The sequence below is a fragment of the Lissotriton vulgaris genome, chromosome 5 (genome assembly GCF_964263255.1).
Source record: "Lissotriton vulgaris chromosome 5, aLisVul1.2, whole genome shotgun sequence".
NCBI lineage: Eukaryota > Metazoa > Chordata > Amphibia > Caudata > Salamandridae > Lissotriton > Lissotriton vulgaris.
Genome location: NC_141693.1, coordinates 1,549,087,539 through 1,549,109,448, shown reverse-complemented (window position 1 = coordinate 1,549,109,448; position 21,910 = coordinate 1,549,087,539). Strand labels below are relative to the sequence as shown.

The 21,910-nt window shown below is 45.2% G+C and overlaps 1 protein-coding gene across 2 annotated transcripts in view; it reads right to left on the bottom strand.

The window, feature by feature from the left end:
- Positions 1-17,532: 17,532 nt before the first annotated feature.
- LPCAT4 (lysophosphatidylcholine acyltransferase 4) overlaps positions 17,533-21,910 on the bottom strand; it is a 592,186-nt gene continuing 587,808 nt past the window's right edge. For both annotated transcript variants that reach the window (XM_086923609.1, XM_086923610.1), the window contains exon 14: positions 17,533-20,689. In XM_086923609.1, the coding sequence (XP_086779735.1) occupies positions 20,493-20,689 (197 nt within the window). In that variant the 3' untranslated portion in view covers positions 17,533-20,492. The remainder of the gene's footprint in view (positions 20,690-21,910) is intronic.

Sequence of the window (21,910 nt, the reverse complement as noted above, 5' to 3'; positions counted from 1 at the left end):
TCAGGAGGAGAAGTGATGGGAGTTGCAGGGTTACGCGCCCGTCGTTGCGCTGCCTGGGTCACTACGGAATCTGGCTTAGGATGCGAAAGCAAGCAAGCGGGTGAGCCAGTCGGGGCCTTATATTTCTTTTCCAATCGAGGGAGTTGAGCAGGTAAGGAGTTAGGAGCCTGCATGATCTTCATTCCCTCCTTCCACACAAAGTCAATAATTGGTATGGTGTGGACCTGTTTATAAGGCTGGTTTTTAAAGTCATAGAGAAAGCAGTCTTCCTCTCGCTGCACTCTTGGCAATTTGAAGCGGTCTGCCGCCATATCCATCAAATTATGGAAACTAGCGTTGTCAACCGGAGGTGAATCACCGGAATCGCCCTGTTGTGGAGAGGGCGTTTGTATTCGATAGTCATCGAATTCTGCCATATCCGGGTCCTGGTCATCATCCGTATCCTGGGGAACTTCTCCTTCCTCTCTTTCCGGCTCTGACTCATCTTCCACATCTCGTTGAGAATTAGTGGGGATAGCCTGACGTTGTCCTTCTGGAGGAGCAGTCTGCCTTGGAGGAAGCTGCTGAGGTTGAGTAGGCTCTGTGGTCTCAGAGGTAGTATGGCCCGGGATACCTTGAGGCGTAGGAGGAAATCTATTGTAATCATCCAACATATGTTGGAGGTTGGAAAACAGCGATACCGGAAAAGTCGCTATAGGAACCTGCACATATTGTTCCTCCTGCTGTTCCTCAACCTCCTCCTCGTCATCTTCAGAACTAGTGTCCTGACACTTGATAATCAAATCTGATGGACTGGGAGCATCACCAAAAACATTGTTGTCTACAATGGATTCCGTTTCATGGTCAGTAACCAACAATGGTGAGGGTGGCTGAAGAGTAGGGGTGGCAACTGGAGTGCAGAGTCCTGGATATTGCCCAAGGAAGACTCCGTAACGACTGTAGGAGTTGAAGTGTCCAAAGGCACTACAGGCATAGTGGAGAAAGACATTGATCCTGAAGTGGATGCTGCGTCTTCTTGCTGTTTTCCAGAAGGTAACGGCAAAGCTGCCGTCGACGCAGCCGTCGACGTAGATGTTTTCACTGGAGCAGCCGTCGACGACGATGATTTAGACACAGCTGTCGGATGTCAGTGATTTTTTGGATGTATTCGTCGACGACGAGTGTTTTGACATAGCCGTCGACGAATCCTTGGATGTTATCTTCGTCGTCGACGAAGCCTTCGTCGACGGGATGTAAGTTGTCGACGAGCCGGTCGAAGGTGCTTTCAGCGTCGACGGGATCTTCGACGTCGACGGGACATGCAACGTCGACGATGACTTCTTAGTCGACGGAAGCTTCTTCGTCGACGATCTAATCGGAATCGTCGACGAGACTGAGGAGATAGAGGCTTTCGTAGTCGTGAAAGCTGTCGACGAAACCCTCGTCAACGACGACGAATCAGACGTCATCATAGTAAACGACGACGAAGCCACAGCAGCCAATTTCGTCGATGGAATGGTCGTCGACGAGCCCGTCGACGACCGCGCTGACTGAAGTGTAAAAACACTTGTAGAGGCTGGAAATGACGCCTGAGAGCCAGGTCTCGTGGGCGTAGTCACAGAAGTGACAGTAGCAGTAGGTTTCACTGGGGCTACTGTTAAGGCCAGCTTTTTCTTCTTCAGGAAAGGAGAAGGCAACTCCTGAACACTGCCACGCTTTGAAGGGGCAGTAGAAGGACCTGACTGGAAACTCTCTGCATCAGACAAGACTGCTTCCTTGTCCTGAAGGCGCTTCAACCACAAAAGAAGACGACCTTCCCTGTCCCTGAGAGTCTTCGCAGGAAAAGTTCTACAGAACTTGCAGTCAGCCACCTTGTGTTCAGGATAAAGACAGTAAATACATTTTTGGTGGGGGTCTAAACAAAGACTTATTACTTGACATCCTGAGAACAACTGAAGTAGAAGACAAGAATGAAGAAAACTGAGCAGAGCTCAGGGAGACTCCCTGCACACGACGTGCGGTAGAAAATCTGAGGGCTTGAGCTTCTGAGGAGAAGGTTCTAGAGGGTGCTTGAGCCGGATTGGCTGTAGTTTGGACTAACATAATGACACTGATATGTTACAAATGAGTTCCCTCTATAATGCATTCCTATGGAGGAACCATTGTTGAGGTTTTTCAGTGTGTATTATCTCTATTTTATTATGTATTATGTTATAACATATATAGATTAGCATTATTGCTATTTTTATGTACCGTGGGACTCCCACTTCGACGACGGGGAATATTCAAGCATGTGAATCTATGAAAGACACCCCTAATACTGGAGAACTATTCTCCGCCAGTCCGCCCTATCTGAGGTATGAATTCCGATCATACGGCCTGCAATACACTGTGACTGCACCGTGCTAACGCCATCTGATAGCACACACTGTACGAATTGCAATTTTTTCATTACTAATATCCAACCACATCCTGATCTTGATACTTGTACGCAAACACCATCCCAACGCTCAAAGCATGCCTCCTGCGAATACTCCTTTTTTAGCGTAAACTGCAGATCCTTGCCACAGCATAAACTCAACATCCTCACCTTCTTGCTAGACGAAGCACCTAGTGTCCTGTTCCTAACAGAAACATGGCTACATGAAAGCTCCGGGCCACATATAGCAACCGCCCTCCCCTCTAACTAGCCCATCCTAAGAAGAGATAGACAGGGCCAAGTAGGTGGAGGTATTGCGATTATCTTTCGCAAAGATTTTATCTGCAACTTGCATCCAGTCAATATTCCCGACTGTGAAGCCGCTTCTTTTAGAATCACCCTAAACCCCAACCTCACACTTTCCGGTCTCCTAATATACAGGCCCCCTGGAAATGCCAACACATGCGCAGCTAACCTAGCAAACTATATCACCCCTTTTCATCTAGACTACAAGAACTTTACACGCCTTGGTGACTTAAATTTGCACCTTGAGGACTCGACAAACGTGGCATGCTGTAATCTAATTGACGACCTAGTTGCTCTCAATTTGACACTACTCAACTCAGGACCTACGCATAAGGCAGGACATTTATTAGACCCCATTTTTTCCAATATCCCAGATCTAAAATGGACTCAAACCAGCCCCATTTGTTGGTCAGACCATCAAATCCTTAGTTTCTGCCTCACTCTACCAAATGCACCCCCAATAAATATAGCATGGCCAGCAAATTCCATGAGAAATTGGAAACTCCTTGATATCGAAAAATTTAACCAAACCCTAACAAATAGACCACCTACTCATGACCAGAATATGGAAAGTATAGCCGAAGCCACCAATCTATGGCTGGAAAACGCAGCCGACAAATGTCTTTCAGGCAAAAAGAAACACCCATCACCCCCCAGCCACCTTGTTCTATTAATTTCTTAAATCCGCAAAATCAAAATGTAAAGCCCTAGAAAGGCAGTGGCGCAAAGAATACAATCAAGAAAAAAAGATAATATACAACAAGGCCAGAAATGCGTACCACTCTTCCTGCATTAAGGCCCGTGCCCTATATGATGCCAACACCATAAATAATGCCGCAAACAAAGCAAAAATATTATTCAACACAGTAAAGGACCTTGCAGGTGCTCAAACTATTGCTACGACTCGTCCCTTAAATAAAAAACAATGCCAGGACCGTGCCTCCTTTTTTAATGAAAAAATAGAAAAAAATCATTCTTAACATCAATTCCATCTCCGATGGAAAATGGCCCACAGGACGATGTCCCCGTGATATCGGACAAACTGAACACCCTAGAGCAATGGCCCCCTATAACCGTGGACTCCCTAAAATCCTCCCTGAAATCCAGATCATCAGGTTCCCCTCGTGATCCAGTACCCGTTAGTATCCTAAAACAGCTTGACACCACCTCCCTGACTATTATAGATGACACGCTAAATTCATCTCTCCAACTTGTGGTACTGCAAATCCGGACCCTGCTGTTTCACAGATATCGAGGTCCAACACTCATGTCACAAAATATCGTCGTACCATGACGAATTTGGTGTCTACGGACCGGTAATGATTAGGACATTATCCCTATGCATTTGCGTCACTATTGAGTGATGCTAACTGCCTTAAATCGTAGTTTCCGTCCCGAACCCTCAGACTCCATTTTGTAAACGACATCTATCTTATGACTTGCCCTCATATAAGTCAATTGTTAAAGCCGAGCTTGATCTAAAAGGACACGTCCGCCGTAGCTGACTTTCCCATGACCTGGCCGAAGCTGTCTCCACTGCCTCCAGCCAAGCCTGTTTGGGCAGCTCCTCGCCCAGTGGCCGAGCAAGATATCATCAAGGCACAACATGTCATAAACCATCCACTACATACAGACCCTGTTTTCCATACACATACACCTGTCCATGATTCTTGTTTATGACCCGTTTTATGATGGGAGGGTGACCGACCTTATGGTGTTTCATCGGTATCTGATGGGAGTTCTGGATCTGGCGGGGTAATCCATCACAAACTGGACATCTAAAATATGTGCTGACCAGCATGACTTCGCTCTTTGTATTATTGTAGAAATATTTGTATAGCCATATCATAAACTCAAGAATTCTTGCCTGCAGCTGTTATTTATGTATATAAGGAGAAGGCTGGTTCTGTAAAAACGAACAGTCTCCCGAGAACTTACGGCCCGTGTTGTCGTACTTCTAGGACGCATGTTACTTGGTTGCAGCCAATAAAACTCGATCACCGACTTCAACTAGAAGACTGTGTTTCTGTAAGTCCAGAACAGGGAGAACTCGGAGGTCTTCGGGTGTGGTCCCCTGGCACCACCGGGTCTCTAAAAACCCGGCACCTCAGTTGGCGCCCAACTCGAGGCGATATCAAGCGGTGACGGTCCAAGCCAGATGTTCGTGAGGAGCTTCGTGTGAAAATTCCGGAGGACGGCCAGCCACTTCAGCGACCCCTGCATGTCGACGTGGTTCCGAAGGTCTTTGCTGCGAGGTTCCCCACGTCCCGACGGCTACGAAGGACTGCTGCCCTGACTATCGCCCTGTTTTGGACCCAGTGATCCTTGGTAGAGCGAAACGATAGACGAGTCTTCTAGTGACGTCACCGATCTTCAATATTCAGTTAAGTATAAGTGGAGCGTCTCCCAGTCCTTAGTTTGGTTCTTAGTTTTGGTATCCCAGAGATGCGGTTTGTATTGGTTCTTGCAAGCACCAAAACCGAGGGATTCGTGTATTCACGACAATATCATAATTAGATAATCCCTTGAAGTTTGAAGCTAGACTAGTGAGCGAAGATGCCTGGTCTCAGCAGACTTGGAAACTTGTTTTGTCTTGGTTGTAGTAAGGACTCCCAATTAGAGGATTCGTGTCCGGTTCCTCCGATTGGAACTCCAACATATGAGTTATATATAAAGCACAGAGTAGGTCCTATCACATATAATGAGGTATGGATAAAATACACCCGCAAGGATGGTGTTTTAAAATGGCCCCAATATGGTAGTTTTGACTCAGAAATATTAGATAACCTCGAGGTCAAATTGTTCAAGAAGAAAGCCCGCCCGGCGATGTTTGACTCTTTTCGCTTATGGCGCAAAGAAGCCAAACAGAAAGAAATAAAATTAGCAAAGAAGAATAAAAGAGGCATGTCGATGGTACAAGCTGCCATCGCATACAGGATAATGAGGAAGAGCAGGAAAGTGAACAAATGCTCAGAAGCAAGAAACTAGCAATAGATAAATGCTACCCGATGTTACCACATGGGGGACAAGACTCAAAGGGAACATCCGAGAAAGACCAATAATGTCCCATTTATTGAACTCACCACCCCCATATACATCGAGTATTGTTGGACCCCCGAGGCGTATTGTTATACCGCGCCCTGGCGCACGAAAAGCAGCTCTTGCACAAGAACCAGCTCCTCTTCAGCTGGTTCCTACTTCTCCGGCGCAGCCTTCTCAAGGGCCGCCGCCTTTGCTACATACTCCATCTACTTCCACAACTTTGCCTACTGCTCCAACTATTCACTACGATACTACGTCTGCTACTGCCTCGACTTCCTCTGCTGTTGCTTCGACTTCCTCTATACATCAGCCTGTCTTTTCTGGCGCATCTGCCTCGCCGCAAGCTTCTCCTTCTGTCAGACAGAGAGTGGCAAGTACTGTCACTGGTCTATTCTCGCCCTTCTTTGGGTCGCCTAAAACGACCCCTAAACCAGAACGTAGACAGTTGCGTAGTCAACTACCCGACTACGAGGAAAGAGAAGTACTGAATGAGTTAGCACGCAAATGGGTTAGTGATACTGTAAGATATGATGTTCAGTCTGTTATGGAAGTCTTCCGTCAGTGGGATTCATCCACTCAAAGATATGTATTTGAAGAAATGTGTGTGTACCTCTGGGAAGATTAACAAGACAATGACCCAAAACGCAGAATGCAGGAACTAGCCCGCATGCGATTCAAATTTTACGAAGGCATGATTATAGGTGCAGATGTTGAAAACGCAATGGATCTGTTGTTATCTTATAGGAGCAAGGGAAACAGCTCTAGATCGTTTAATGAGGATGATGTGTCTGGTAGGAAAAAGGCGCGACAGTACCCCATGAGAGAGGTTCCTCCGGTATGGAGAGAAGGTGATGCGAATGCACAACCACCTGTTCAGCCGCATTTCCAGCGTGTATGGGTACATGTCCCCTGGAAAAGTTCCGAAGTTTTAGCACTCAAACAAGCACTACCCGATCCCCGTAAAAACCCAGCAGGATATTACAAGGAATTATCACAGACTGCCAGCTCATGTATAATGAATTTAGCAGATATAGACATGTTGTTTGGGAATGTTGTTCCGCATCCTTTATGGCGTAAAATTCGTCATGTAGATTATGATCAAGAACTAGGTGACTCATGGGCTAATATTACTGCTACAGATGCTAGACAAGTAGGTGGTTCTAAACCCGAGCCTTTAATAGCAGATCTTCCTGGTAGGATTATCGTGCACATGAAAACGTTAATGCCTGAATTACGTGTAAATTGGGACAAGCTATCTGCGTGCAAGCAAAAGAAAGATGAGAATGTGTCTGACTTTTTCACGAGGTTTGAGGAGACTTTCACTGATCATAGTGGTCAGGACATGGCTACAGAGGGTGGCCAAAGATTGTTTGTAGACAAATTTGTACATAATCTACTTCCTGAACTGTGCAATAAATTGAAAGATTCAGAGAGTGCTTGGGCTGTTTCCACGTCAGCGCAGATTTTAGCCACAGCCCAGTACTATGAAAATAGACGCAAAGACGAGCTAGATAAGTCAGACAAGAAGACTAAAGAACTAAAAACTAAAGTTCTTCTCCAGCAAGCTTATCCGCCTCGCACTCCTAGTCAGCCCAATTATCAGCAACCACAGCAGTATTCGAGAAACGCGCAAGGAAACGAGTTTTCCCACCAGCGTTCTCCGTATGGCCCGAATCAATGTGCATATTGCAAAGAAGAGGGTCATTTCAAAAGTAATTGCCAAGCTCTTGCACGACGTTTAAACGGTGTCTCCGGCGCAAGAGGTAGAGGTGTTCAACAGGCTCCCCGAGGTAGGGGCCGTGGAAATTTCTCCCAGAATACCATTTCTTTTCCGCCTCAGAATTCTATGAATAGCTTTGACGAACAGAATAATGCATCTTCCAGGTCAGCTCAGTACTATGCAGATGACTATTACGCAGAAAACGAGAATGAGGGTAATGATTGCTAGGACAGCCATGGACAAAGAGAGGGAGTTGTTTCAGTTCCAGTAGATCAGAATGGACCTTATGTCGAGGTAATTACATCCGGAGTGTCGGAGCCATTTCTGCTGGATACTGGTGCTACAAAAAGTTCTATTATGCACTCAAAACTTCCTGGCGCACCTTTGTCCGGCGAAATGAATGTTTCAGTAGGTTTTTCTGGCGCCCCTGTTAGAAACCCGATCTCCAGTCCCATGCCCCTTTCTGTTGGCCCATGCGAATTAGAAGCACCCCTCATCCTTACAACAGGTTGTGGCGAAAATTTGTTAGGTTTGGATTTGCTGAAGAGATTATATGCGACTTTGTACTGTTCTCCTTCGGGAGTACAACTCACCCTTGGTAAGAAAGTGATTTCCCCGATGTATTTGTCAAAGGAAAGAATTCCGACTGAGTTGTCATCTCTTCCAGATGTACTTTGGGCGAATGGTTCAAATGATGTAGGTCGTTTGGAGATAGCACCGTATGTCATAACATTGAAAGCTAATGTCAGGTTGCCACGTATTCCCCAATATAGAATGTCAAAAGAATGTGAAACGGCTTTGCTAGAGCTAGTCCATGATCTGATTGCGAAAGATGTCATCGAAGAGACTACAGGCAACATTTGTAACAGTCCTGTTTTGCCTGTCTTAAAGCGTACCGATCCTTCACAGCCCCCTGTGTACCGATTTGTGATCGATCTAAGGGAAGTGAATAAGATCGTTGTACCACAGTTTCCAGTCGTCCCCGACATTACTGCCTTATTAACAATGGTCACAGCCTCAGCCAATTGGTTTTCAGTGATTGACCTGAAGAATGCCTTCTTCAGCATCCCGATTGCCGAGGAGAGCAGAGATATCTTTGGCTTCAATTTAGGAGGACAAAGCTTCCGCTTCAGACGCGCTCCTCAGGGCTACTGTGAGAGTCCATCAATATTCAGTCAGGCTCTGAAAACACAACTAGATATGATTGTTCTACCTGGTGGCGCGACTCTGTTTCAGTATGTAGACGATTTACTGATCGCTGCAGATACTGAAGAGGTTTGCAAGCAAGCTACGTTGTCCTTGTTGCGTCATTTATGTGACATGAAGCACAAGGTCTCGCTTTCCAAATTACAATTTTGCCGACAAGAAGTAACCTACTTAGGTCACATCTTATCAAAGGAGGGAAGGAGACTGACCCCAGAAAGAATACAGGCAATTGCAGAACTGAGTGTCCCAAGGACACAAAGAGAAGTGCGTGCCTTCTTGGGCATTACATCATACTGTAGACAATGGATACCGAATTTCTCACTGTTGGCCAAGCCCTTGCTGGCATTAATGCGTAAAGACACACCCAATCCTTTGCCTTGGTCTGAAGATTGTCAGGCGAGTTTCCATGAGTTGCGTGAGGCATTATGTTCGGCTCCTGTGTTGGGCTACCCCGACTACAGCAAGCCTTTTACATTATACGTCCATGAGAAAGAAGGTTGCGCATTATCAGTCTTGACGCAGCACTTTGGGGACAAAACGCCCATGTGCATATTTCTCCGCGACTCTAGATCCTGTAGCTAAGGCATTACCAAGTTGCTTGAGGGCCACTGCCACAGCGGCTGTCTGTATTCGACAGTCGGCTGGGTTAGTCATGAATAATACTCTGACCGTTATGGTCCCACATGCAGTAGATATCCTACTAAACAGGACGAAAACGCAACACCTAACTAGTGCTCGACTATCCAGTTATGAATTGACCCTGTTAGCAAGTCACATTCACATAAAGAGGTGTGATACACTCAACCCTGCCACGTTACTACCCATTCCACCAGCAGAGACAGAGGAGGTCGACAAACATGATTGCTGCTTTAGGACAGAGGAAGAGACAAAAGGGAGAGTAGACTTGCAGGACACTCCCTTCCCTGAATGTAATGATAATTTATGGGTTGATGGTTCATGTTTCAAGTTGCCAAATGGTGATACGACTGCAGCATATGCCGTGACAACATTACACACGATTGTAGAGACAGCTCGCATCCCCCAGAATTCTGCACAAGCAGCGGAGTTAGTCGCACTCACAAGAGCGTGTGTGTTGGAGAAAGGAAAACGAGTGAATGTGTACACTGATAGTCAGTACGCCTTTGGCGTAGCCCACAGTTTTGGAAGATTGTGGCGTGAACGTGGGTTCCCGACGTCACATGGTGCGAAAATCCAACACGGCCAGCTAGTACACGACCTTCTCGAGTCACTGACCTTGCCCCTACAGGTTGCGATTGTGAAGTGCAGCGCGCATAGGAAAATCCGAGATGATGTTGGCCGAGGGAATGCATTTGCCGATGAGGTCGCGAAAGAGACTGCAAGGAACACAATGAGTCGGATGTATGTTGTAGGTCCTGCTAGATGGACCCCTGATGTGGGTATGTGTGAGGACACCATCGAAAGCGTGAAGTCTATACAAGCTGATGCTACCGAGAAAGAGGTGAATGAATGGAGAGAAAGCAAGGGTAGGTTAGACGCGAATGGTTGTTGGGTCGAACTGTCAGAACATCAGCGATGGTTGTTACCTGATGCCTATGTGCTCGCAGTGGTAACGATGGCCCATGGAATGGCACACATCAGTGTGAAAGGAATATGTAAGCTGTTGGCCCCAGTATGGCAGAATAGTGGTATCCCAAAATGTGCAGAGAATCTGGTCAGAAATTGTATGGTGTGTTTGAAGCACAATCCCGGTAGGGGAACCCCAACCCCAGCTGGTCATTTTGCACCTCCAACGTACCCGTTCGAGGTCTTGCAACTCGATTTCATTCACATGGAGAGGTGCAATAACCTGAAATATGTCCTTGTTGTCGTTTGCGCCTTCTCCAGGTGGGTAGAAGCGTACCCCCTTAAGAACAACACTGCATTGTCAACTGCCAAAGCCCTTGTCAAGGAATTCTTCCCTAGATTTGGCATGCCTAGAATTGTCTGGAGTGATAACGGAAGTGAATTCGTGGGACGAGTGATGAAGAGAGTGTGTGAGTGTCTAGGCATCCACCAGAAGTTCCATGCTGCAAATCATCCCCAATCGGCAGGATTGGTAGAGTGCTATAATGGCACGTTAAAATTGAAACTGGCCAAGATCCAAGCCAGCACAGGTCTCAAGTGGCCAGACGCCCTGCCTTTAGCACTCCTATCTACCAGGATGATTGTCCATTCCAGATTAGGACTTAGCCCACACGAGATCGTGTTCGGACGCCCAGCAAATATATGGGGAGTACCGAGACCCAGGAGGCTCAGTGAAATAGAGTACCCTGCACTGTTTGACTATTTGCACGAACTGACAACTAAACTGCATGCTTTACATCAACAGGTCCACAGCTCCTCTCCACCGGCGTCTGACGATCCAGGCCACGCCATTGAACCCGGCTCCTGGATCCGGATTCGGAATTTCAGACGAACCAAGAACGAGGAGCCTCGCTGGACCGGACCTTTCCAGGTTTTGCTGTCCACCCGCTCTGCAGTACGTGTCCTCGGGAAGAAACACTGGGTGCACGGCGCCCATTGCAAAAGGGTCCCGCTTCCCCTTCCATATGACCGATGGGTCCGGCAAGGAGTCGCTGACTCCGAAACTGAGTTTACACCTCGTTTTGTCCCCTTCAGCGATGCACGATTAAAAGGAACTGGTACCGACAAAGAGAGCGATTGTATTTTGCAAGGATCTGTGCCTCCGTCGATGCAGTTGGACACTACAGAACCTGAAACATTGTTTGAAGATCACACCGTGCCTGGAAAGGAACGATATAATCTGAGGTTAAGACCAAGGAACTGACAATCGAATTTGTGCGATTTTCCCCCCTTTCTCCCATGAACTATTTTTGATTTCACAGCTCTCTCGCCCAGGGAACTAGCTCATTTTTTATTTTCGAACCGCCATCCGGTTCTGCTGCTAGGGCCGCGGTTGAAGTCTGAGGAGTGCAGCCGGGGACGCCTAGGTCAACGGTTCTGGTCAGTCTGAGGGAATTACCCCGGACTGGACAGAGCGCACACCTTGGCAGAAGCAACCTCCCACCGCGGGTAGCAACCAGAGGATGGAGTTTCCAGGGGTTGAGAGACCTGCTAGACACACGACCTTTGAAAAGAAAATATGTACTGTAATGGCAAAAAGACGAACTCTAGTGTTAAGCATCTCAATGTTGTGTAGTATAATAATGTTTTTAACTGGCTATGCTCTGTCCATTTTTCGAGTTCCATTCATACACAACACACAGCTCGCACCTCCTCCTACTGTTCCCGCACACTCCTTTCACCCTCTACCTGAACACGAGTCTGCCAGAAGACTAGAATTCGTAAATAACTCCTTTATCCAGCTCCTACACCAGCACCAGTCTATAATGAACACATGGAATTGTTGGATATGTGGACTCATGCCACACACTACAGATAAGGGCATTCCTTACTTTGTCCTGCCATTTAGTTATTTTGGTTCTCTGTGGGCTTTCCAGACCATGTTCCTGTTTTCCCTTGAACCATACGTTCGAGGGGAGAACTCAAACAATAAGGCACTAGTGGCAGGGATCCGAAATATGAGTAGAGATATTGACACGGTTAGAGCAACTCCCAAAGATGAGTTTACCCCATACAGCAGGTGGAACATCACCAAGTATGGGATTTCCTTAAGTGAGAGCCAGAAATCAAAGAAATCCTCCCCAGTCTGGATAGTGCCCCACCGAGGTCACTTATGTCTGCAAGGTATTGGCAGGGATCCCAAAGCGCAGTTGGGGAAGAGCATATGCACGGAGACGTATGTGTTTGCCTCCCGAACTTCCCCTCCATTCTTGGCGGCTAAAGGCACCTATTTCGTCTGCCATGACAAAGCCTACACATGGTTGCCACCTGACTTCTCGGGCACATGTTTTATCTCGTTTTTGCTGCCACCCACCTATACGGCCGGGGCAGATTACCATCGGACTAGGATAGTTAGGGGTGTCGTGAGTCAAGACGACACTGCGGGTCAGGAGTTTGGAAACTTCGCAAAGGGTTTTCTGCCATTTTGGGGGCCCATGGTGAACAGCAGGAACATTCGACAATTGACGAGAATAGTTGAATCCGCCGTGACTGAAACGGCCGTTGCCCTTAGCAACTTGACAGCTGAGCTTCAGTCGGATCGACTTATGACCCTTCAGAACAGGGTTGCCCTAGATGTCATACTTGCAGACCGTGGTGGTGTATGTAGAGTGATCCAATCCAGTTGCTGCATTTTCATCCCACTAATGCTCCGACGGTATACCAGGCCATCTCCAAATTACACAAAATCTCTGACTCCCTTCACATGGAGAAAGGAGACTGGTCTCTGCTAGGGTGGTTCTGGGAACTGATCTCTGCCTGGGGATGGAAAACTCTGATCTTCATCGGGATGATCTTAGCCGTTCTGTTTATGTTCTGCCTGTTTGTACAGTGCGCTCCTGCAATATGTGGCCTCTGCGCCACTTCATGTGTAAGGAAGCCTGTGTCAAGGGACGAATTGAGCAACAGAATGATGCTACAGCAGCATCTCCGTGAATTCATCAATACAGATTTGGACTCAGATTAGCGTGAGTTATTGCCTAATATGAGGGCAAAAGGAGGGATCTGTGGTACTGCAAATCCGGACCCTGCTGTTTCACAGATATCGAGGTCCAACACACGTGTCACAAAATATCGTCGTACCATGACGAATTTGGTGTCTACGGACCGGTAATGATTAGGACATTATCCCTATGCATTTGCGTCACTATTGAGTGATGCTAAAACCCTTAAATCGTAGTTTCCGTCCCGAACCCTCAGACTCCATTTTGTAAACGGCATCCATCTTATGACTTGCCCTCATATAAGTCAATTGATTAAAGCCGAGCTTGATCTAAAAGGACACGTCCGCCGTAGCTGACTTTCCCATGACCTGGCCGAAGCTGTCTCCATTGCCTCCAGCCAAGCCTGTTTGGGCAGCTCCTCGCCCAGTGGCCGAGCAAGATATCATCAAGGCACAACATGTCATAAACCATCCACTACATACAGACCCTGTTTTCCATACACATACACCTGTCCATGATTCTTGTTTATGACCCGTTTTATGATGGGAGGGTGCCCGACCTTATTGGTGTTTCATCGATATCTGATGGGAGTTCTGGATCTGGCGGGGTAATCCATCACAAACTGGACATCTAAAATATGTGCTGACCAGCATGACTTCGCTCTTTGTATTATTGTAGAAATATTTGTGTAGCCATATCATAAACTCAAGAATTCTTGCCTGCAGCTGTTATTTATGTATATAAGGAGAAGGCTGGTTCTGTAAAAACGAACAGTCTCCTGAGAACTTACGGCCCGTGTTGTCGTACTTCTAGGACGCATGTTACTTGGTTGCAGCCAATAAAACTCGATCACTGACTTCAACTAGAAGACTCTGTGTTTCTGTAAGTCCAGAACAGGGAGAACTCAGAGGTCTTTGGGTGTGGTCCCCTGGCACCACCGGGTCTCTAAAAACCCGGCACCTCAAACTCTCCACAGTCCCTTCATGTTGGAAACACGCAATGGTAAACCCATTCCTGAAAAAACCCTCAGCTGACCCCGCTATCCTGACAAATTACCGGCCAATATCTCTGCTCCCAGCCTTTTCCAAGCTCATGGAAAGGCACATACATTCTGCTCTCACCCTCTTCGCCGAGGAAAACGACCTCCTCCATCCCACACAATCGGGTTTCAGAGCAGGATACTCCACGGAGACCGCTCTGCTGGGTGTTACGGAAAACATCAGGAAACTCCTGGATGAGGGGCAAACGGTCGCACTCATTCTATTAGACTTGAGTGCGGCGTTTGATACCATCTCCCATAGTAAACTCCTGGCCACACTCGAGAGGAACGGTATCCGCAGTGATGCACTGAAATGGATTAAGTCCTTCCTAACTGATAGAACATTCCAGATCAAATCTACCCTTGCCTGCTCAGACACTTTTCACGCCCCACATGGAGTACCGCAGGGCTCCATACTGAGCCCGTTGTTTTTCAATCTGTATCTCAGACCCTTAGCTGACCTAGCTGACTGCGTAGGACTCACCCTTATGACCTACGCAGATGACTCCCAAATTATTTTTTCATTGTCGGATTCAAAACCCTCAATTCCTTCTCTCTTTAAACATGGGCTCCAGAAAATCTTCAGCTGGATGACCACCAACCAGCTGAAACTAAACGGTGATAAAACCGAGATCCTCCTGTTAGGAAAAAATAAAGAACTATGGAACTCCTCTCATTGGCCCCCCGAATTGGGAAATCTTCCCACTCCAGCAACCCAGGTAAGAAACTTAGGAGTTATCATTGACAACGCCCTGTCAATGAAACAGCAGGCAAATAAAGTTGTAGGCATATGCTTCACCATAATAAAGTGGCTGAAAAAAATTATATGGAAGCTACCCCCCGCCACCCAAAAGACTGTAGTCAACGCATCAATTACATTGCGTCTAGACTACGGCAACATCCTCTACTTGAGCTCAAATCAAGCAGTCATCAAACGACTTCAGCTGATCCAAAATTCAGCCGCGAGACTCCTGTGTATAATACCAAAAACCGCTAGAGTGTCGAAACATCTGAATGATCTACATTGGCTCAGGGTAGAAAACCGTATCAGCTTCAAAACCCTGAGCTACATGTTCAAGATCAAATCCAAAACGGCACCAAACTATCTGCAAGCACTAGCCACTTCCGACCTACCAGCAAGAAATCTGCGTTCTCAAACTGCAGCAAATTTTGCTGTTCCCAGGTTCAGATTGACAAGAATTGGTGGAAGATCTTTCTCGGTCAGAGGGCCTATCCTGTGGAACACACTTCCCTTACACATCCGTAAAGAAGAAAACTACGCCAGTTTCCGTAAGAATATTAAAACTTGGCTCTTCCAGAAACAACTGTGCTAAAACCATGCTCATCATATACCTTTGTTCATCTATATGCCAAAGGCGCCAGGAAACCCTTATTGGGTAGCTGTGCGCCATATAAATTTAAAAAATAAATAAATAAATAAATCCTCAGAACATACCCTTAGCGTCCCACTAGAACAACATGGTCTGTGACCTTTATTTGATTTTCCTGGCATGATCTCCTGTCTAAGTTCAGAACAGAAATAGTAGAAATGCTCTGAAGTAATCAAATCTGGTAGAAAAATTAAAGAACTGAAGAGAACACTTACTTCACATGACAGTAGAAAGTCGTTTAGCAGGATAGCCTCCGAGAGGACTGTGGTCAGGGTGGTTTATAGATGGCTTTACTTACCTTGAGACTCCCAGCATGACAACGGGGAATGTTTCAAGCATCTGCATGTATGAAAGATGCAATACTGGAGAAAGGTTTGTCCTTTCTCAGGTCAGGGATTATTTTAATGATTTATTTTGTGAAATCCGACCTCTTCTGGAACTGACGGAGGATAACTCTGTGCCTGGTCGTTGATAATAATTTCTTTACAGGTGTTAGAAAATACACACAAATTATGTGAATGGGATATCTACTTGATTCCTTCAAATAAAAATTGAAAATTTTTACTCATCTATATGCTCATCTTTTACATGATTTTCTATTTCACAGATTGAGAGAAAATAATCCCAAAGAAACAAACTCAATCCACTAATTTTAGGGCTCCAGGCAAACTTGGAAATTAGGTTTACAAACTATGATACTCTATTAGATTTAATTTGACATGTTTTCCCTTAAACAGTTAATATGTAATAACATAAACCCTCCCATACATTGCTTCGGATCTCATGGTAGTCCTGTCCAGCTTCATTCTACGTCAAGCATTCTGTAGGTAGATGGATTTAGTAAATTAAATTAAAACAATCTTATACTTGTTTAACGCAAAACTAATTCTTTAAAAACCTGACTCCTATGTCTTTACTAGGGACTGTAACAGGCAAAGACCGTCCCTCACAAATGAGGTACTAATTCTACATAATGGGTCTTTATAATGCTTATAACTCAGCCGCCGGGACGCCCCTTTGCTTGGGCAGCTGTGCGCGGTATAAATTATATTAACATAACATAACAAATACGTCAGCCTAAAAGTTAGAACTGGGGTGATAGCTGTAGGGTACAAGACAATCCTGGAGAACTATGGATGTTCAGACTTTAGGTTTTAGAGGATAAGAGGACATACAATTACAAATGAGGGCCTAAGCAATTAAAAAGAAAAACATTTTTAGTTGCTTATTTCACTTTTCAATGTTATTCTGAAGAACCTCATGTCAACAGGAAGAATTCCAAATTTTGGGACTATGAAAATACCCAGGTTGATCTTTTCAGGGGTAATGAAATGCAATCAAGCATTCACATTTGCTTTTTTCAATTTACAGGTATCCTTTACAATACATTTCAACGCACACACTAAATAAGAGATGACGGAGATGAGCTTTTCAGAATTTTGTAGGTAAAGCTCCAAAATGATGGATGCCTGCTAGTACACAATGAGACCTGTCCTTTTCATCTTGTGCTCCTCTGAAGGAGAGGCGCCGGATTAGGAATTATATCTGAGTCTAAGAGACCAATACCTGTATCAAAAGGACAGGTGATTCTCATTATGTACAGCAGTTTACAATGGTTCCACTTTTCCTTTCACCACACATATGAAACACTAGCATGTGGTGAAGTGTCTTATAAATTAAGCTGCTTAAATAACACTGAAGTATGGGCACAGATACCTACAAAACCTTCACATGTGCCCTAAGCCACACTCTAAATGATGAGCCTTCGTGGCATTATGCCTCTCTCTGATGCAACATAAATGCTATAAAAATGTTTACGAACAATTCTAAAGAAAGAATAAAAGAGTGTTGCCGACATCATTGCACACAGTTGTAATCTGGCATAGCCATTATTACCCAATCAGGGCAGTTTATTTGTGCTGAGAAATTTGAAGCTGTTTTGTGACAATGTACAGGTTTATCAACAGTTAAAAAATAACTCAAGACTGGATTACTTTCTTTACATGGAACAACCCCCTCCACCCCTACTATATTCCCCCACAAAACCAGCCCCTCATAAATAAAAACACACACTTTTGGAAAGTTGTTTCCAAGGTGATTAAAAATACCACAAAGGGGGAAACATGAAGGCACTGAGGCAATAGCGGGCTCTGTGTTATGGGAAAACACGGCACAGGCACAAGAGGAAACTAATGATCCCCAAGAAATATTTTAAAACCCCCCTCCCCTAGACTGCAAGCACCTCACTAAGTTCACAGACAAATTGGTATAATGGTAACATTGTGTTTTCTGGGAGGGCTTAGAGTCAGCCTTGTATGCTGATGAACATACAATATAGTGTATATCTTGCCATTGAAGAATAGGAATAGAAAATAAATTCTGCAGTGCATACCACCTTCACGTACTGGTCAATTTGCTATTCTTCTATGACAAGAGGAACATGCATCTATTTTTGACGGCATGCCTGCATTCTCACCAGGTACAGGCATGACTGGCGGAATTATATCTCTTGGGCACGGTTACTGATGGATATTAGTCTTCTGTGGCTCTGCCACCACACTAAATTAACATTTCCAAGGACTGTCAAGTCTGAACCTTGAGTGGGTGTACGTTGACTGGATGGTTGAGTGTCACCTATTTGTGACAGTACTCAGTTGAATAACATCCTACCGGTAAGTGGTTGTACCTAACATGCATCAAGCAGTCGCCTAGAGAAATCTATAAAGAGATGGAACTAATTTCTGTTGAGAAATGGAGGCACACCTATGTGTACTGGTGAATTTTGCATTCTTCAATGACAAGAAGACTATGTATCTGTGTTTGATAGAGTGCTTGCATCTTCACTAGGCACTGGCCAGATCAGCGGCATCATATAATTTGGGATATATATATTCCGTAATGCAGAGGTGCATGGCCTATGACATTTAGGGTATATAATCTATAACAGTCATGTTAAAATGGGATATAACTAAGAAATAAGCATCACCTGAGTGGTCGGCCTGTGCGATGCACACAGGCTTCTTTATGTGCTTCAAGGAGGGCTCCAGGTAATCCTGCACTTTACTGGAAGCTCCACAATGTACATTCACTCAAACTGCCCCTCTGAAGATCAAAATTTAGCATAGTTGCAGCTGAATTAACAAATGAAGCCAGTGATGCACCCGCTGACGTTGTCACTCACAAGACATTTCAAATATTAGTTAAATAGGAGGGGATAAAGGAATTTTCGGAAAATGGAAAGCTAACAAAACCTCAAAGGCTCTTAACATTGTTTGGAGAACAATGTTCCCTCTATGCGAGTCCAGCTCTTTGATAGACGTTTTTCACTGGAAAGAGAGGTAGTAATGCTAAATGACAGATTATAGGCCACAGCTGAAGAGAGGGTTTAAAGTCTTAGATGGATGGAATTGTCATAGGTGCAATGGAGTGTGTGACACTATTAGAAGTATATAAAGATCAAGACACAAGCCACCATATACAGTTTGTGACAAAAAATGGCTCTATACAGAGCTTGTAACACATGCTACCCCGATAAAGAGCTTGCAGCTGTAGCGTCCCCATACAGCCTCTGACATAAGCAGCTCTATATCCAGCAGTCCTACAGGATATTTGCAGAAGCTGTTCCAGAGAGCCAGCAAAGCCACGACACATGTTGACCTTACAACACTAGTGGTCCTAAAAGGCTAAGAATAGCAGAACCTCTATACAGCTTGGAATACCACTGATTTTAATTTAACGTCGGCAACAAGCTGCCATATAGAACCCATGGTGCCAGTGTCTATTTATAGTATGACAAAACAGTGGCCCCTGTAAAGCGTAGGACTTTAATGGCTAAACACAACTTGGTAAACAGTGGCCCTCCACAGTATATAAAATCAATAGATCATACAGCCTACAACACCTGCTGCACCCGCAGGTGGCCAGATACAACCATTAGTAATGTTTTATAGTTATTACACAATCCGTGGCCTTACATGGCCAGTCTCACAAGTGGCGAAGTACACCCTGAAGCACCAGAGGCCCTACACAGCCTGCAACACTACTTACCCTACACAGACCGTGATACGAAGGGATTTTCAAAGTATACAACAGACGTGATCTTAAATAACCAGAGATTTGAGCAGTCCAACACATCTGGGATACCACTGACCATATACAGTTTGAGACTACACTGGTCCTACACAAATTAACACCATCAGCGCTATGCAACCACCAACACCAGCATGGCTTCAGCCTTCAAAAACAGTGACCTTGCTTTTTTCTCATCTGTCAGCCATAGAAGAGCAATCTATTGAACAGGTCACGTGTTGCATCAGCGAAGTCCAGAGGTGCAGAGAGGAGACAAGCAATTTAAATGCTTTGGTGGACATTCCAACAGCACGGGATTCTTACAAAATCTGGTCCATGCTTTGTGATCCTCCTGGGATCCAAAGCGTTTGTCACAAAGATAACATAGGGCAGGAATGAAGGTGAACAACAAAGACCTTTTAGCCCGCCTCCTTCACTGCGGCACCAAACTCTCAGAAGAATCCAGCAGCATACTCAGCACTTTGAAGAGGTGTTTGGACTAATCCACTTTCTACTGTTAAATACCGTTAAATGGGCCCAAAAATGTAAGGCACGTACAAACAATCCTTCCAAATGCCTGAGCTGCAGTTTCATGTGTTTCCTTTTATAAAAATACTTTCCTTTATTTTAATATAGTTATATATTTAAGTGGAAAAAATAAAATAAAACTCTTAGGATAGAGTTTTTTTAAATTTCATAAAATCTTCTGTTTTCCTTCGTGATTTTTGCCACAAGTTGTGCAGCGCCTGCAATATCCACTGTATGGATGTCCATTTTAGTCTGTCTTCACACGGGAGGCAGTGCTACTAGGCCCATTAACCACAGGTTCATCGATGCAGGTTCCACTTTCAGGGTCAATAGTCCGTTTTCCTTCTGCCTGCTGGCCCCTCTTGCGAGACACAGGAGGTCTCAGGTAGATGAGGAACAGTTGGCTGTAATCTGGGTGTGACAGGGCAAATTCCTGGAACACATCTGTGTGGGTGAAGGAGAAAAGGGTTCAAGGGGAGGTAAGAGGAGGGAATGGAGGAGAAAAAGAAAATTTCAAGTTAGAAAACTAGAACACCACATCAGTCTCCTTCACTCTGACACAGTCCAAGATTGCCTTATTTCTAGCATGTGCCACGCCACCTTGCTTTTTGTTTCACCTACTTCTCTCTAAACGTCAGCTTACTCTTTTCATATATTTCCGGTCTATAGTTGATCTCGCTCATCACCTATTAAGAAAGCAGAAAAATATTTGCACTCATACCATATACCCCCATCCACGCCATTGGAGACAGGTCCGGAGGATATCATCAGCAGATCTGATGTACAACAGAATCATTGGTATTCCTAAAACATATTTAAAATCTATTTCCCTTTCTAGCATTATGGAAAGTGTTATCGTAAATATTAATGAATTTTGGATGTAGTCAAGTTTGAAGGCTTAATGTGAATACTCTGTCACCGACTTTAAAATCCAGCCATTGCACTTGTATAAGAGAATGGCAATTGTAATTTCAGCTGTATTTAAACTGCAAAATATCATAGCATGCCATTTTCAGACTAGACAGGACATTTCTCTTTGCAACTGCTTTTAATATAAAGCAAAAGTTACTTTCCTTCGGTGACAATATTTTTTGTGTATTTTATTTTCCTGGCGATTAATCTGGAAGCATTTCCTCAGAAATAGCTCTCCAGTACCTTCCAGATGGAGCGATGCTGCTTTGCCTACTCAGGATATGATGACAATAGGACATATAAGGCAAAACATGATTTCCTGATCATGGTAGTTCCCAAAGCTGGGATCTACTCCCATCCCAGTTAGAGGTCATCATCAATTCGCCTGCACTTTTAAAGGAGATCAGAGGTCCCGTCGCAGGCGGGTGCAGTCAATGACTGCACCCGCCTGTAAAGGGATGTCTGGGGGGTCCATAGGACCCCCTTTTTCCCCTCCAGAGTGCTGCTCTCAGGGGGCACACTCACACTCCAGGTGGAACGCTGTGAGTATTCCCCCTAAGAGCTTTTTTGCCTCTGTGCCCACGCCTGTAATATGGCAGGGCGCAGAAGCAAAGGAATTCCCTCATTTGCTTAGGGCACAATGAGGGAACGCCCGCCTGATGGTAGTGGTGGCGCTTTTAGTGCGCCAGTGCTATCAGTATTACTGAAGGGGACTCACAAGCGTCTGCACCCCCTTCTGTAATTCCAAAGTGG